Source organism: Triturus cristatus, chromosome 9, assembly GCF_964204655.1.
Source record: "Triturus cristatus chromosome 9, aTriCri1.1, whole genome shotgun sequence".
NCBI lineage: Eukaryota > Metazoa > Chordata > Amphibia > Caudata > Salamandridae > Triturus > Triturus cristatus.
In genome coordinates, this window is record NC_140592.1 from 149,339,664 (window position 1) to 149,358,666 (window position 19,003).

The window sequence follows — 19,003 nt, forward strand, 5'->3', positions numbered from 1 at the left end:
GAAGGGCGTCGCTCCCCACCCCCCCACCGGCCTTAAAACAGGAAAAATAAAATGATAATAAACCAAGTTTTTTTATCGTTTTATCTTTTTTGTAGCGGCCGAGTTTTGGGTGGGGCAATCACAGGGCAGGAGTGCGGAGCAGGCATGAGAGGAAGTGTTTCACATTGGTATACGTGCGCTTGTGGGTTTAGCCGGCCGTCTTAGGACGGCCAAGCTAACATGCGCACTGAAGGGGTCTCCAACTCGAGCTGCGTTGCCGGGTTGGAGACAGCAGGCACAGACTCCCAGTCTCACTGGGAGCGCAAATTCACGGCACTCAGGCCAATCCTGATGCGGCTTTCATGCTGCCCCAGCAGCATGAGAGCAGCGTCAGGGTTGGCCGCAGTGGAGTTTGGGAACCTGTGCCTGCAGTGGGGAGAAGCCTAGAAGAGCGCGATGCGGCGATCTGGCGATGCGGAAGGTAAGTATTTTTTTATTTGTTTATTTGTGTCGTCCGCCCACCTTTTCCTCCTCCCACCCTTCCACCTTGACATTCTTTCGAGACACCGGCTGCTACTGGATGGTAATCTCCGGCCCCAGCAAATATTATTTCATACTTAGAAGCCGTAACCAGGCTTGTGTGGAGCATAGAGGAGCAATACAATGTTCTTAAAACGGGTCTCAGCATGAAAAATGACTTTATTTTAAACCTATAGATACTTGTTTGGTGAAGCATAAATAATTTTCCGCTCTGGAATGTCTGTATTTTTTTTTTTTTTTTTTTTTTACAGAAAGTACCAGCCAATTGGAAAAGCAGATTTGTCTTTAAAGAAGTCGTTCTGTTAATCTCTGAAGAGTTCGACTTTAGTGAAATGTTGTTCTGCAACAAATATTCTAGTACCCTGCCCTGTGACCATGGCATTCCGCGAGTAACTGCGACTAGACTGCTGTTTACTCCACGAGTTAAATGCTTACGCGTGTTTTAGCCACAGACATTAAGAAGCATTTTTGTTTTTGCAATGCAGTGTGGTTTCCACATGCATGCCCTAACGAAATAAACATCATTTTGTCATATATGGATTATCAGCTGCTAATTTTAATGGCTAACCATCACCTTTCCCTGGGAGATTTCCCACTCGCGTCTAAACTATTGACCTTATGTCAAGTGAAATAAGGCAGTGTCCTGCTGGCTCATGGTCTGGGCTTCACGAGTGTTCTCATACTTCAAAGAAGAGATGATATGCATTTTTGCCGGGACAAATACAAAAATTGAAAAGACAATCCATGTTTTTCTCTTCACATACATCTCCTAGCAGGGATGATACCTATTGTGCCCTGGCGAAACGGACTTCAAGATTCAAGACCTAGACTCTTTGCCAAATGATGTTCACAAGAGGTACAGAGCCTTTGGACTGGCCCGGGTCAGGAGACATCCACAACAGGTTGAGGTCTCGACTAAATTTGGTTGAAGGTTTTAGCTAGGGCTCCGTAGTAGGGATTATTGTGAACAACTTTGTTTCACTTCACAGAACCAAAGATTCACAGGTGTAGCTGACTTTGCCAGAGGTTTAGTTTAACACCACCAGCCAGTCCAAGTCCAGGATTTTCTGGCACAGGATGGCCCATGCACAGGACATCCCCCACCAGGACATCCTGAGAAAGCAGTTCCACACCTTCTCTACGCAGGTGAGAGATTTGACCAATGGAAAGGGGGACATTTGAAGGTCAGTGCTCCAAACTATGAGAGATGATGGCGTCAGGGCATACGGGCAGTCAGTACAAGTGACGCGTGCAAGGGCACTTCTCGTTCCGATGCAAGGCATCCAGACTAGAGATTGGGGGCCTACCGCTCAGCAGCGGCAGTCCACCCTCTACTCTGCATGGTCCGGTAGAGGAGCAAGAAATGTTTACTGCTGCAAAGGGTGTTTGAAACTGTTTTCCTTTCAAAACAAAACAGAAAACCTTGCAAGTTTCACACATTAAATTTGTGAAACTGCGAGCCTGAGTACCTCATAAAAAGGAAACAGTGATCCCAGAGTTGGAAAATATTAAGATCATTTAGCTGAAAGTATAATGACCACCCTATCCAAGGAAGTGACTTATTTAAACTAAGTTTATTCAAAACACAAGGACCATATAAGCAGCAACATCACCAAACACTTCATAGATACAATTATTACAATGTAAAAACAAATCCAGTCAAAACAATGATTGAACTCTTCACCTTGAAACAAAAGCATTTTAATATCAAACTACCCCAGATTATTTTCATTAAAAAAACATTGGCAATTTATTTATCAAAAGTTCCATAAAAAAAAAAAAAAGAATTCTCGGAACTTAAAAAGAGCAAACAATAAATCATAGATGCAAATATAATTTACTTTCAAGTAACACATAACAAAAAAAGCAACAATTCATCAGGTGCCTTAAGACAACAACTGCACACAGAGAACAAGGATACCCGTTTGATATTCTACACCTTGAAGGATTGTCCAAAGCAAACTATAACAGCTACCTGGTGTCTTTGGGTTTGGCAATCACAACTGATAATTTGTAGTACCAACAATCTTTACATCTACAAAATGCATCCTTGACTGGTCGCCCGTCATGAAACCTGTATTGACTTTAATCAGCATTACAACAGATTGTTCTGATAAAGTCTTCTTGTGAACAAACAACAAGAAGCCTCTAGCAAGTCTGCTATGATCATGATATGAGCTTATGTAAAACATGTATGCTTTTTTCTACCATATTTACTGCTTATTTACGAATTGAGGCATCCTGCAGCCACAGATCTGCAGCCTTGTCTGGGTGAGAAGCTTATCGAACATAGCTCTGGGTCAGTTAGTAAACCCTCTACTCCAATAGACATTGAAATGCAATAAACATTCCTGGCAATTATTCCTTTATTTCATTTGAAATTGAGGGTTTTTGCCATAATTCGCCTAGGAGACCATATGTGATAACAACATATTCTCTGGTAAACTGACTCTTAGCACAGATGTCACAGAAAATCTCCCACACTTCCTGAAAAAACCCCACAAAATTTGCACAGGATTCAAATCTCTTCTAAAAAAACAATTTCTAATGCTTTTTAAAAGATAGTTTGCCATTAAAAAGCACCCAAAAACTGCAATATGACTCGACCATTTGTAATTCTTCCTCGTCTATTTTCAAAGTGGAATTTAATGTCTTTCTACCCAATTGCAGACCTTGTGATTTAGTGATATTAACAATCAGATTATTTTCTTGCAATGATAATGTAATATGTTCAGATGCCTCTGAAACCTTACTGGAATGCAGTTCAAATCTGTCAAATCGTCTGCTTGTAGTTAAATATCAATATGTTTGCCAACTCTTTTGGTGGGTTTCCATTTGCTCCTACTAATCTTTCTGGGAGGTCACACAGAATGAGAGAAGAAAAAATGGTGCACTTATGCAACTTCTACTCATTAGGATATAAATGATATCAGTTATCTCTCATTGCCTGTGCACTTTGACCCTAGCCCTGGCTCTAGTATGAAGAGGAGTAATGACAGAAAGCAATTGCTTGGGGATATACCCTTTATGAAGGTTACACTACAAAAGTTCCTGAACAAAAGTGTTTGCAAGTGGATGTGCACTTTACAAATGATGTAACCTAAAATAAGAATGGTAAACATGGACTGACCTGTAGAAAATCCTGCCTGCTCTGGGAGGATTAGCTGGTTAGCCAAGCTGACACAGTCAGCGCAAGAAAGAGGGATCAAAAAGGGAGATGGAAGAAAGAATAGGGAGGGACGAATAGGAAATCAGTGACAAAAGGAGAGAGGAGGGATGCAGGAAAACCTGCACAAGTGAGTTAAATAGATAGGAATCTTAGAGTAGTGGTACAAAGATGCATAAAGTGGAATAAAAACTAGGCAGCACTGGAAATCAGCAATTCCAGCTTTCGTCAGCAGGCCGTTGTGCCCCAAACCTATTTGTTTTTTAACAATGAATAAATGAGGAATTCTATCCTTACTGATGAAGACATTTATTAAAGGCATTGCTTCAAACTTCATAACCTATCTGGTATCATACTAAACCAGTGTTTCATTTGAGCCGGTGGTGTCTGGTGCTCGGCACCAGCACTTAATTGTCAACAACAGCCCTACTAACAGTCTGCCACTAGGTGGCACTGTCCGTCTAATTTAGAGAGGACCACAACCACAGTTAATTATTTATATACATAAAAAATGTCTATGACCTGCCACCCAAGCCATTCCTATAGCTTTGGGGGCCTGAAATAGTCAGATTTGTCACACTTGTAGGAGTGTGATGGTTATTAGCTGTGTTCTCATGATCATTCTCTTCTAAATATGTAACAACATTCGGCGCTTCTTGAATATGAGCAATCATAGGTGGTTTCATAACACAGACCAGGTGTTTTCATTATATTTGAATTAACTTAAATAGCAGGCTTGTGATACATTGTGTGAAGTTATATTTTATTTACGGACGATGTGATTTACTTCTATTTTATTGTATATTTAATCAATGTTATTGAAACATTTTGGTCTTGTACAAGCTTACTCTATTGTGGAACGGATATGTAAAGTTAGTCCTGTGGACTATGTGTTTTATTTTTAAGCTCATTGTATTTTTAATCACTTTTTGTTTTAATATGTGTTTTGCTTGTTGGTCTGTGACCGAAATAAAGCATTATACTACAAGTAGTTGTTTTGTTACTATCTTTGGCAGAATGGCAAAGCATGTGTTGTTATGGCCAGAACTGTCAACTTTGGAACTGGAGAACCAGGCTTGAGTCTCAGCACCAGTTCAACATCCTGTGTTCCTGAACCAATCACGCGATATCCCCATGCATTAAAATATTGAACGTGACCTTGTGCAACGTAACTGATGCTCATGTAAAGTGTTCCAATACCTATGAGTTCAGCTTGCGCTATATATAAAAATCTTTAAAAACAAAATACCTGCGTACCCTTGGGCACACATTATTTTCATTAATGTAGAACCAAGATTTAGTTGTGCTGAAAGAGGCAAGTGATAGCACCAAATTAATTGGGTTTCAGTGGGCCCACGAACACCTCTGCATCTGATGGGTAAGCTTCAGCAGGCATGGATGGCATTGCAACACAATACTAATGACACTTGGTCAAGCTCACTGCCCTTAATATGTAGTACATCTTTGTACATCTTAATGTGTAGCACATCAGCCAGTGACTATAAGATGGCCCTTCAATTCTAGGTAAAGACAAATAGACACTAAGCTCTAGATTTCTCAGAAACCTGAACATGTCTGGTCACGGTAGCCAGGCCTATGAGAGGTACAGGCCACCAGACGTGGAGACCTAACAACGATCAGTAGTTCGCATTTGTACACGCACCTGTGCAGTGCCTTCTCGCTTACCTTAGTTGGATCTAAGCACTCAGACTTTGGCACTTCCGCTGACTCATGTTCTTCACTGCTACCTTCATCCATATCACTGTCCTCATCTTGCGTGGAGTCTCTTTTTGGATCAGAAGGCAAAAAACTGGATTCCATTTTGTCAGCTTCAATGTCTGTCAAATTCTCAACAGCACTGTTTGTTTTCAGGTCCGCGTCTTCATTTGAAAAAACCTCTCCTGACACGCTACACGAAGGACTGTCAATTCCACTGTCTCTGTTGGGTATTTTTCCATTTCCATTTTGCTCTTCATTGAAGTCACCATTACCATCTTCCGTGTTGGATTCGTTCCTTAAATCCAGAGAATCACAATCCTCACAATTTTTGATAACACTTATATCCAGATCTTTGATCTTTAGGATCTCGGCACTGGAGAGTTCTACGCGGTTCACCAAATGCGGCTGATGATCATCAGCTTCACCCTGAGCCGGCGTTGGCTCTCCTTTGGCAGCTGCTGTGTTGACATCAATAGATATACACTCCTGTGAAGAGTCCAATCCAGGTTCCATCTTAAGATTCAAGTTCAGCTGGTTTCTTTTGACAATGTACACAGGTTGCCTACAGATAAATAACACAACAATGAACACGAACAATAAAAATCATGCAATTCATAGCTGAACAGTGCTCACACAGTTCGGATTATATTTACATTTTTTCAATTCACTGAACCAGTCCAGGCCAAAGTAATGTTAAAAACAATTCAATATATTCCTGACCCAGGAATTCCAAGGAATGCCCCAGCTAATGCCCACACACCCTTTAAGAGGGCCCACAAACAATATTAACCAAGAAAACACCTTTGACACCTGACTATACATTGCTGTTGAAGATTCATATAAGAGCACAGAAGCATAGGTCATGATTTTCTAATCTTACCAGGATCACCTTCTCACGGTTACCTTAGACCGGTTACCTTAGACCTCCCACTTGGCCACTTAGCTAACTCCAGGTGGTATTGCCTCTGTAGAGTCTGAGGTGCCTTTGAACTGCCTATCCCGTAATATCGTACTATAAAAAGCACGATTAGGTTTTAAGTAAGATTATATGTTTCCATACAACTTGGGTAATCAGTGCTTAATGTGAGCTGGTGGTTTCTGGTGCTTGGCATCAGCACTTAATTGTGAACACTGGCTCTTGTAACAGTCTGCCATGAGTTATGTATTAATTCAAAACATATTGAAAATTAATATTACCTGCTGCCGAAACCATTCTTATAGCTTTGGGGGCCAAGAATAGTTTGAATTGACGCACTTCTAGGTGTGATGGTTAGTAGTTGTCTAGGTACTATCATTGCCAGCGTGGGCAGGGGCAATGAGGGGTGCAAGCTGCAGTGGCCTCCTGATGATGGCCCTGGTGCTTATCTTTCTTTCCCCCCTAATTAAGCACTGCTTATCACTTTTTCTTTTGAGTCATATATTTCCATTTGAACTGTCAAATATTATACTGAACGTACCTTCTATTTATATGAATGCACGATCATCATCCACACCTTATACTGCTTTATAGGGCACCCAGACACATAGCTAGGCCTTGTTTTTGTATAAGAAAGAAATACATTAAATTATGAAAATAATTATATTATGCACAGGATGAAAGGATGGATCAGTACAGCACTTGTAGGAGTTACTGAGCTTACTGAGGAAGAGCTACGACAAACAGAAGGCAAATATGAGCTGTAAACCAGATGGTGAGTGCCGCACTCTTTGCCTGAGGAGTTTGAAGAGTGTGCTCGACAGCGATGCACCATGCCACTGTGATGGTGGTAAGCTCGATACGCCAGGGTTAGAAAGCCTATTTCAGCAAACGCAGGTAAGGACTGGTCATTACCTAGTGCTGCAGAAGTGGAGCTGTCTTGGATTGGAGGTGCTCCTGGCGACAAGGAGTTAGGGAAGCCTTCAGTGTGCTGAATGCAGCCAGAGAGATGCTAGGATTTGCAGTGGATGACCCCGTCTCACAAGCAGGGGCAGGTAGTTACAGAAGTGCAGCATCAGTGAGGGTCCCTGCAACACCCTTGGGCTTCTGGTTCAGGAAAGGTGGGAAAGGAGCACAGCGTATATCAGAGGGATACAATATGTGCACTAGCAGAGCGGAGAATAACGCAACCATAGGGGTTGCAACAGGTCTTGCAGGTTTTAAGTCGCATATTGGAGGGTGGGTGTAGGGTGGCCAAAAGGCATCGAGGGGCAGGGGGGTAGTCACCCTGGTGTAGGTGAAGCAATGGAGAAAGGGGAAAAAGAGAAAAGGCTGCACAAAGCAGGTCCTGGTAAAGACAAAAAAACAAGGTAAGATAGGATAGGAGAGACACCAAATCAATGAAGGCAATGAAAGAGAGCAAAGGAAAGAGCACATTGAAACTAGCAGAGATGGTATGGAAAGAGATAGCTGGAGTGCCACCCTTTGTAGATAGCATGGTTAAAGAGGACATTAGAGGACTTAAACTTCATAGAACTGAAGGAGGAGAAACAACAAAGTCTGGCACCCTGTTTTGAAGAGTATTATCAGGCAGTTGGAAAACACTGGTAATGAATGTTTAGAGGAAGAGATAATCAAAGTGCTGTTCCCACCCCACACAAGGAAAGCAAATGGTCAACAAATGTGTCCTGCTATTTCATGGACAAGAGGGCAGAGAAGATCCAAGAGCTGCCTGCCTCAAGAAACACAACATATCAAAGCATCAAAAGGAAAGGTAGGTTTGTGAATGGGCCACAAATAAATATGCAGAGATAGGGGACACAGGACAATATAACAAAGTGTTGAGGGTTTTGGCCCAGGTTCATGAGAAAGATATGGTGCTAGAGTCATGTGACAATGATCCGGTAAGGAAGAAGGGGGCCACTGGTCCTGAGTGTGGTTGGATGGTGAATTTGAGTGAGGTTGTTTAAGGGGTGGATGTGGGTTCCACAAGTGAAAACAGTTTGGCAGTAGGAACTGGTAAGATACAGGGACAGCAGCAGGGCACTTAGGAGGGAAGAGATAGCATAAAGGCTCAGAGCTAGGCAGCCTATGCATGCCTTAGAAGAAAAGCTTGTGTTGAGCACATGTCTCGGGGACGGGGAGAGGTGGCCCATGAGGCCCTGTGGTGCCAGGTATACAATGCACCCACAGGATGGTCTATAGTTGATACGTACAAAGAGCAACATATGTCGCAATGGCTTGGAATTGAAGCAAACTATAAGCCAGAATGGAAGATCTTAAAAGTTAGAGAGATTTCCTAACTCACAAGAGATTTAATTCAGCTTGAAGAGCAGTAGGAAGTGCGCTTCATTCTTTAGCAGCAGCTCTTAGAAAGGAGCCAAGTCAATTCAAGTCAAAAGGCAACATTTATTTAGATCATTGGTCTTTAAATAGCATAAAAATAATGTAAAAACATTGTTCATAAATAGTCTGAAAATCATCATAATACCATCATTATTTCAAATGAGTCGATGCCTTATATTTATATAAAAAGCGCCACAATTGCCCATCCAATTATATTTCATAATTGAGTTATTTCATAATGTAAATATTTACGTTCCGTTCCTAAAGATAAAACAAACTTTTTAATGATTTCAACAGGTATATAAATCCACAAAGGTAAAATTCATACTTTAACTTCGCTATAAAGCTAATTCAATTCATATCTTAATTCACAGGATCATTATCCATAAAACAGCTTTTCACCGCCTTCATATATCTACCAATAGCAATATCAAGTTTAGGCATACCGGTAGGAAGCGCTATAGCTTGGGCCCGTGATTTAATACCATACTTTAAAAACATACGCCGCAGGAATAGTTTTCACTGGGCTAGAACTGTCATACAATCAACTAATATATGCGGGATATCACATTTAGTTCCTGCAATTGCCATCGGACTGCATCGTTACTACCCTTATTTTATCATTTGTTCTTCATGGGTTGATTCCAATTCTTAATCTTAAGATTTCGCACCGGAGCCAGTAATTAGGTAACGTATCGAGTTACGGGTACCAGGCATCAATCTGCCAAGTCATACTCCTAAATTGTACCAATTTATTCTTGCTCAGGTACTCAACATCAACCCTCCAAGCTGCTACCTACCCTTGGCACCTCAGTATACTCTTATTAGTTTCCACCTGGAGTGAGTGTGGGCAAATTCTCACATTCGGATTATCACACACCTTGTGCAATTGCCTTCTTGTCTACCTGGCCCAATTTAAGCTACTAAACTGGATTTTGTTTCTAACCCATTGGGAAACCTTTTGTACAGCACCTAGGTCCTGACGTTTCCTGAATGTTATCTGCCATTTGAACTTGTATGCTCCATGATGTTATACCTAGCTCAGCTCTAATGACCTGAATCATTGCTGAGCCTGGTAGAGACAATGAAGTTTTTAGGCACTTCCCTTCTTCAAGCTCCCAACCATGTTCACAACTTAAATAAATCAATTCTGCACCGTACAATACTTGGGGGGGTATCATTGCACTATAGGTCTTTATCAGTGGTCTGTGGGACATCTCCCCATAGTCCAGGTTAAATTGTTTCAGACCACATACCGATGTGAGGGCCTTCGCTTTCTGGGCTTCTATGTGTATGTGCCACTTTAAGGAACTATCAAACCAGACCCCTAGGTACTTGTATTTCGTCACCGTTTCGAGTTTTTGTGTGCCACAAACCATCTGCTCCTAGGGTCTCTTTTCCCAAAGCATAATATTTTAGTTTTATCCAGATTTACAGTTAAATGCTTTGAGACACAGTATCCATTAAATGCATTAAGCTTTCTTTGAAGCCCTATCTCGGTCTGATCGAAAATCATGAGGTCGTTTGCATACCGTAAGCACGATAGAGGTCTGCCATTCATTTTCGGGCTGGCACTTCTCTCCACCTCTAGGGCTGTGGGTAAATCTGCTAGGTAAATGGCAAATAGTAAGGGCGCCAACACACAGCCTTATCTAAGGCCATTTTCAATAGCTATTTTCAACGTCAAGGACCCTACCGTATCCTGTTTATCTGCACCCAGTTCCCTCTATGTAACTCTTGAATGATGCACAACAGGCCTTTCGGGATGTTATATTTTTCAATTGTGGAGTGTCCCTGCTTAAAGCCACCCAGTTATACTGGCACAATCGACACTTACTCCACCCAGTCTTTCAATCTGCCAGGTAGTATTTTAGCAAATACTTTCTCCCCTATGTCCAGCAGGTTAATCAATCTATAGTTTTTGGGGGGGTTTCATGTCTCCCTTCTTATGCACTGGTCTAATTATGGCTCCCTTCCAGTTCTTTGGGATTTTTCCAGAGTCCAAAGTGGCCATGAACATATATGATAGGAATTCAGCGCACCAATGCGTCTGGGTCTTTATTATAATAGCGGGAAGATTATCAGGTCCTGCTGCCCTGGTTAGCTGTAGCTCCTTTATCATGTTCTTCACCATCTCTACTGTGAAATCTAGTTTCAGATCTTCCACTAGCCCCCCAATGCTGTGGTTCTCCTATTTCTGGTGTACTACATGTCCCATACAGTTCCTTCAGGTATTCTTCCCATGCGGCTTCTTCAACCACACAATGCGTTTCAGTGCACGCAATGAAATTCATTTTATTTATTTATTTGTTTACATTACTCTGGTCGGCCTTGAGACAGAGTTTACTACCCCCCACCCTGCTCCTCCCCCGCCCCACCGCCCTGCAGCACTCCCTCCACGAGCCGCTACTGAGTACAGTGCTTTCATCTCCCAAAGTGTGTAAACACAGTTAAATAGTCCAAGAAAAATATATATTTATTTTTTTTGGCTAACAGCATGGTTTTTGTTTCGTGCACTTCTCCTGGGCGTTGTAACACCCAACTACAAAACAATCACTACACCAGTCAAACCGTTTTGGCTTACATTTCTAATAATGATTGCAGTCTTAGCAAATGGTGTGTGCATAGGACAAGTTCTGCACTAGCATGATTCACTGTCTGGCTCCAGTTGCTGGATGTGAGCCTAGAGTATGGTGCACATGCTGTATAGCAATGTAATCTCCATTCTGCAATAAACCTGGCCACAAGAAAACTTGCTATTAATCATTCATGGAAACTAACTAGGGTTGCCACTGGACTACAGAACTGCCAACTTAAAAAAATATTTTACCGTGTGATGAGGGGGGTGGAGCTTCGTTAGGAGAACTACCTCAGAGGCCCTTCTGCCCGATGCCCCCACTAAGTTCCCCTCCTTCAAAAAATAATCTTGCATATGTTGCTTCTGATGTCCTGGGGTATTTTCAGTACGTTAATGGACATTGGCAGTTCAGAGCCTTTAAAAAGAAGCTAGAATACAAGCTTTGCAGTTGTTTCCCGCTTGTTTTCACTGCTACCGTGTGATATTAGCTCCTCATTGGTTGACCATGTGAAGGGAGCAGATATTGGGTAACACACAGTGGCACCATGTGAGTTGGCAGGTCTGCGACTGTATTTTCCCAACACGGCTGATATATTTATATGAAGCCCAGAAAAACAAAACATTTGCAAAAACAGCAAAAGCCAGCTATCTTGCCCTTCAAAATATAAACTTAAAACAACAAAGGTGAGAATAATTTACTTGAAAATGGTTTAGAACAGTCTTCACATCTAAAGGAGTATTAAAGCAAATAGAGGTAAAACTGACATTTTAATAAGATTAAAGAGGAATTTATACAAGTTACTATTCAGTTATTAACAGCTTGAAGTCCTAGAATCTCTAAATATGAACAACCGTGCAGTATTTAGCTCTGAAAACGCCTCAGGGCATCGGCCCCAGCCTCAGCAGCTCTGAGAAATTGGGCGACACTATCACTAGTGTGTCGCTCGTTTGGTGCCCTCACGTTGCAAGGCGTTTCATTTTTTCTCGGATGCCATTTCATTTTCATTTGCTAAATTTGAGCATTTATCTCAAGGGAACAGTTCATCCATCTTAATTTTATCTAACATTATACTTAATTAGGGAGAATGACCCCTGCGGAACACAGCCCAGGGTTCAGAGCACACAGTTGCATCTTGTTGTGTTTACATTGTTACAATATTTGCAAGATTCTATTGCATTGCATTGAAGGGTGTGTAGGGATCTGGAGACCTAGATCTGCTACCCGCAGCACAGAAGGCCGTGCTAGACTAGTCTCAGAAGTCACTCCTCTAACCAAACCAACCCTTGCAAACTGCACTCATTTGCACACCAGAGGCAGGAAGGATTAATAGAGTTGAGATGTAGCATATCAGCAGTCCTGTTTATTCTGCCCCGGACCAGGGATGGACTGGCCGTATCGGTCACTGGGAATGTTTCCTGGTGGGCCAGAAGTGTAGGGGCTGGTTTTGGGCCAGTGGGGGACGTTTTTAGGTCTCGCCTGGCGAAGCAGCGCTGAAAGCGCTGTCGCCAGCGAGATCTATTGTTACTGACTTGCCTCGGATGTGGGACAGGAGATGGACACACGCAGGGCGATTGGCGATTTGAGCGCAAGTACAGCCACGCGGTGTGCACAACTCCTGTCCCCGTCCTCGCAAGCCTCATGCAATTTCAGTTTTTTTTTAATGCGGGGTGAGACAGTGGCACACAGGGAATAGAAACAGTGTTTAAACACATGGTAATGACACTGCACTGCCTCGCCCCGTCTCTGTTTATCGCACGGCAGTGACGTCACACTCTGCGCATGAAAGTTATGCTCGCACTGGGCTAGAAAGTTGGGTACTGCACACGGTTCTGTGTTTAGCAGTGTTGCGTCTCTCAAACTCACAGCCTGGTGAGGCGCTTTGCTTCAGTGCACTGAGTTGGAGTAGCGCGGCGTTCGCAGGCACGGCAGTGCCGTCACTCACCCACCTTGGTCGCCTCCCAGTAGCTCTTCTCGGGCAGGAAGGCTCCTCGGCCGTGAAGCATGGCGTGCAGGGGCTTGTTTTTTTGTTTCTTTGGCCGCTTTGGCGGCCCCCTCCCTGGTTTGCATGAGCCGCGCAGCACTTATTCAAGTACGGCGAAGTCTGCAGGCGCCGCCCACCACTAGGCACAAGCCGCAGGCCACGCCGATGTGCACACTCACAGCGTGCCTACAACGCGTGCATGGCGCTCTTTCACTTTCACTTGTTTAGTAAGTTTCTGTACCTCATAATATCTGGTATTATTCATGTAATGAATTAGTTAAACATCTCTCTCTCAAATAAACTAAAGACGGGGTATTATTTAAACCCTTTGGGTTTCCTGAGCTGTGTTGATCTATTCTCTGCTGCATCAGTATTTTATCGCAGCGCTTCTGACCTCCCATGATGGCGCAGAATCCGCAGATACATTAACAATGTCATCCCTGGGGAGGAGCCTAGCGCTTGAACAAGATGGCCGCGTGAGCTTAGAGCTCCCGAGACCCTCGCGCCCTCCGTCGACTATTCTGACTCTAATCCTGATGGTATGCATGGCACCGTGTTGCTGAGTTGTCAGGGAGGCGATTGATGCTACCCGCGGTCGGATCGCCCGTCGTGAACCGGACTTATGACTGGCGAAAGATTGCGGCCTAACTCCCGGAGATGCCAGGGGCTAGAGTTGGCAGGATGCCCGACTCCTAGTTGATCAACAACGGCCTGGTGAGGTGTGAACTACCGGACGGAGGCCCTCGCTCTTTCACTTTCGGTTTCGTTCCCTTTGTCTGCCCGGACACTGTAGTGCTCTGGGTGGCTCTAACACCCCAGGGACGCTCGGTGGGCTACTTTGGCAGAACAAGGCGGACCTGCTCACTCTTTATACCTCTCTCTGAGAGGGGACGGTCCTCACTGCATTGGACTGCCTGGAGTCCATTATGTCGGGCAAGGCAGAAGGAGATCGGCTGAAGACTAAGTCCACCAGGCGGGGAACGTACTCCCAAGTCAACAGTATGGACCGCTACGCCCTCCTGAAGACATCGCCGAGTGGATCGAGCCAGGCGCCGGATGCCCAGAAGGAGGACTCGCCTGGGACCCCGGAGCTCTCCCTGCAGGATGTCATGGGCGCGCTTGATGGGATGCAGACCTCGATGGGGAGGCAATTCGAGGCCCTGGCGCATAAGGTGGACGCCATCCTGGTGGATGTCAACTTGATCCGCTCGGACCTGGGCAAGACAAACGAGCGCGTTAAGGACCTGGACCACAAGACCACGGGCCTCACTGATGAGGTTGCGGACCTGCAGAACGAGGTCCGGAAGCTGAGGGCCGAGAGTGACCTCGCCGCCCGCCGGCTGGAGGACTTCGAGAGCCGGTCCAGACGCAACAACGTGCGCGTAATCGGGGTCCCGGAGTCCTCGGATGAGGCTTCGGCGGACCTGCTTGTGGAAGATTTGGTCCTCAATCATCTGAAGCCTAAGGGCCTTGGGAAGTTTTTTGCGGTGGAAAGGGCCCATAGGGTGCCGGGCGGACGGCCCAAGGCGGGTGCCCCGCCGCGGCCGATTGTCGCCCGGCTCTTTCATTTTCGAGATCGGGACGCTATCCTGCAAGCTTCGAGGGTGACGGGCCCAGTCCCCTTCCAGAATGCGTCGGTGAATTTTTACCCGGACTTTACCCAGCAGGTGCAGAGACAGCGACAGAGCTTCCTGGGGGTGAAGCGAAGGCTTCGGGAGCGGGACCTAAAGTATGCCATGCTTTTCCCCGCCAGACTACGGGTGGTGCATGAAGATCGGACATTCTTTTTTGACTCTCCTGTTATGGCCGATGAATGGCTGGACGCTTTGCCCCGGCGACGGACCGGGGACGACACAGCTGAGCATGGAGACAGTGGCCGGGATGGACAGGGCTGATAACTCAAAGCCGGCCTGACTTGATATGACCATATTTGAAGATTTGAATAGAGTGCAGTAACTGTGGAGGGTTGCGGGAGGACGAGGGGTGCTCTTTTCCTCCCTTGGGGTACTTTTTGTAGATTTTTGTTTTTGTTGGGCGACAGGCACACTGCAAGTTGGGGGGGCTTTTTAAGCTGCAGCAGGGGTGCAGGGTGGGGGGAGTTACGGGGAGTTTGAGTTTGTTGTTGGGGGGTTTATTTCTGCAAGGCATGATGATTATCCTCAGTGCTATTCCACGGCGGCGCCTCGGGTGTGGGGTGGGCCTCTTTCCGTTTGAGGATGGGGGGTAGAGGCCTAAGTGTTATAAGCTGGAATGTTAATGGTTTGGGGGATCGCATTAAGAGGGGGATTGTTTTGCAATTTCTGAAACGCTCAATGCCAGACGTTGTACTGCTGCAGGAGACGCACCTCATAGGCAATACGTGCTATGCCCTGAATAGGAAGGGGTATAAATTCATTGCACACTCGGGATTCTCTTCTGGGTCCAGGGGGGTGGGCATCCTCGTTAGAGCATCGCTGCCTTTTGAGGTGGACTCCACCATTGTTGACGATAGGGGGAGGTTTGTGGCGGTGGCGGGGCGGTGGGAAGGAAGGACTTTGGTTTTGGTTTCGGTTTATGTCCCGCCGGCCCTGCAGGCCTCCACATTTGCTGAATTGGGCAGGGCTTTGCTGACTCTCCCGGGTGGCATGCTGGTAGTGGGAGGGGATTTCAACGCTGTGGGTTCCGGACTGCTGGATAGATACCCGCCCAGGGACACAGGGGGGGGTCAGAAATGGCTTCCAGACCTCCTAGACACGTTTGGCCTGATAGACTGCTGGAGGCTCCGGCACCCCACACAGAGTCAATACACGTTTCACTCCGGGGCGCATGGTAGCCTCTCCAGGATTGACTACCTGCTCACTCTGGCCGCACATGCCTCGTTGATATCCGAGGCGAGGCACATGGCACGTGGTATCTCTGATCACTCGCCAGTGTGGATCCGGCTGGATCTCGGTCGGGAGGGAGGAGGGAGGGTGGCCCCCATTAACCCTTGGTATTTCCGAGACCTCAAGATGCGCAGCGCCCTGGTAAAGAAGGTAGATAATTACTTTAAGGACAATCTGGGATCCGTGGACTCGGCGATCTCGCTGTGGGAAGCTTTTAAGACCGTGCTTCGGGGGGAGGCCCTCTCCCTGGTGGTGACTGCCAAGAATCGGAGGGATTGCGAAGTGCGGCAAGTAGAGGAGGAGATTGCGGCCCTTGAAGGGGATATGGAGGAGGAGGTCACAGAGTCCTCATTGCATGAGCTTTGCTTGAAGCAGGCGGAGTATAGGGACCTGGTGACGGACGCCGCCAAGACTCTCAGCAGGGAACAACAGGGCCGTCTGTATGATGTTGGAGATAAGGCAGGGAAACTCCTGGCGTGGCTGGACAGGAAGGAACGGGTCAATAGAGTGGTGCCAGAGTTGATTGGAGAGGGGGGAGAGGCGATTGTGGAACCTGAAGGGATTGTGGAGTGTTTCGCGGAGTATTTTCATAGGGTTTATTCCTCTGTGTCGGACAGGCCGCCCGAAGACTCGTCTGATCTCCTCCGAGATATCGAGTTGCCCTGCCTCTCTGACATGGATAGGGACGATTTGGATGGCGACATCACGGTTGACGAGGTGGCGGGGGCGATTCGCGCGTTGAATTCGGGTAAGGCCTCTGGACCGAACGGACTGCCGATCGATCTGTACAAACTGTTCCCGGATAGGGTCGCCCCTCACCTGCGCGCCATGTTTTTGGAGGCGCGGGGAGATGGGATCCTTCCGTTGGATCAGCGGCTGGCGTCGATCGTGGTCATACACAAAGAGGGTAAACCCCGGGATAGATGCGCCTCCTATCGGCCCATTTCACTCCTCAACGCTGAGCTGAAAATTCTGGCCAAACTCCTGGCTACCCGTCTGATTAGGGTACTTGGCGATCTGGTCCACCCGGATCAATCTGGCTTTATCCCGCACCGAAACACAGCATTGAACCTTAGGCGTCTTCATGGCGTCATCGCCAGGGCGGGCACGCTGCGTGAACCGGCTGTTGTGGCATCTCTCGATGCCACGATGGCCTTTGACACGGTGGAGTGGGCATATTTATGGGCCGTGCTGGCCAAGTTTGGTTTCGGTCGCGGGTTTGTGAGTTGGGTCCGGTTGCTGTACGAGGGGCCACTGGCGAATGTTGTGGTGAATGGTCGGGCATCTGCTCCGTTTCAGCTTGGAAGGGGTACTCGGCAGGGCTGCCCCCTGTCGCCTCTGTTGTTCGCCCTCGCCCTTGAACCGCTGGCTGCGTGGATACGTTGGCACCCGGATATACGGGGCCTTCGGTGGTCGCCTGATCACGAGGACCGTATTTCGCTTTATGCCGACGATATCCTGCTGTATCTTGCCTCACCAAAGAAGTCACTTATAGTGGTCTGTGACGTACTCGCATCGTTCGGTAGGAACTCGGGGCTTGTGATTAATTGGGGCAAATCGTACTTGTACGTTCTTAGTGGCGAGGTCCCACCGATCCCTAGAACATGTTCGATACAGGTTGCCCAGCAAGGTTTTGTGTATTTGGGGATTTTTATATCCATGGATCCTGTTGTGCGCTATGAGAGGAACCTGCTCCCCACCTTGGCACGCTTGAGGCGAGATGTTGAAGGTTGGCGGAGGCTGCCGCTCTCCCTTGTTGGGCGTGCGGCCCTGTTCAAAATGATGTCTCTTCCCCGCTTCCTCTACGCCCTCCAGAACACCTTGGACTGGGTACCGGCTAAATACTTTCGGGAGGTCGAAGGCCTCCAAAGGACGTTGCTGTGGGATGGGCGGCCGCGAATAGCTATTTCAAAGTTGACGCTCCCATGGTACGATGGGGGCATTGCGCTCCCAGACATCCGACGGTACTACTGGGCCACGCAGTTGAGCGCGATCAACCATGGGTTTTACGGCCCTGCCCTCAGCCCTGGGTATGCCATGGATAGGTGGCTGCTGCGCGGCGGCAACTACTACAGGGCGTTGTATTCGCGGTCCCTAGACTCGTCCCTCACGGGGCCCACAGGTGTGGCGGTGCGCGTATGGAAGATGGCGACCGACTCGCTGGGCTGGAAGGACAGGCTAACCCTCGCTACCCCATTGTTTGAATCGGAAAGGTTGGGAAGACTCTGGCATACGAAGGGCTTTGATAAGTGGGATCTGATAGGGATATCCAAGGTGGGGGATGTGCTGCATAAGGGGAGGGTGAAGTCTTTCGAGGAGTTGCAGACTGAGTTTGAGCTAGGGCCTTCAGAGTATTTTAGGTATATCCAGCTGCGTCACGCCCTTCGATCAGTCCTAGTGGAGGGTGAAAAGGTGCCGGAGTCCTCTCCCCTTGAGGACCGAGTCCTTGATGGTCATATGCCCGAGAGCACGATTTCGCTCATATATAAGAAGTTGATAAACGTCCGGGCAGACTTGCTATTGGGGCTGAGAGAACAGTGGACCAGGGATGGCCTTGAGTTGGATAATGAGGACTGGCAGTCAGCGGTTTCTTCGCCTAAGGAGGTTGCGATCCCGTCGCGTCTGAGGCTGGTGCAGCTTAAAATACTGCACCGGGTGTATGTTACGGGGCCAAGGCTGGTCCACATGGGATTCTCGGAGGATGGCCTGTGCAGAAGGGGATGTGGTATGGTGGGTACTTTCCTGCACATCATTTGGGAATGTGGGGTCATTGTGGAGTTCTGGAGGAGAGTCCACGCAGTTATGGGGGAGGTGACGGGCATTGTGGTACAGCCGGAGGCGCGGTGTTGCCTCCTGAACGTTTGGGGGCCCACTGATCTCGATGAGGCACAGACCCAATGGGTGACTCTGGAT

General features: G+C 46.8%; 1 protein-coding gene across 1 annotated transcript in view; it reads right to left on the reverse strand.

The window, feature by feature from the left end:
* The window catches only part of FGD3 (FYVE, RhoGEF and PH domain containing 3), a 555,238-nt gene that overhangs the window by 202,662 nt on the left and 333,573 nt on the right, over positions 1-19,003 (reverse strand). Inside the window, exon 4 of the mRNA XM_085624596.1 lies at positions 5,372-5,966. Coding sequence (XP_085480722.1) covers positions 5,372-5,966 — 595 coding nt within the window. The remainder of the gene's footprint in view (positions 1-5,371; positions 5,967-19,003) is intronic.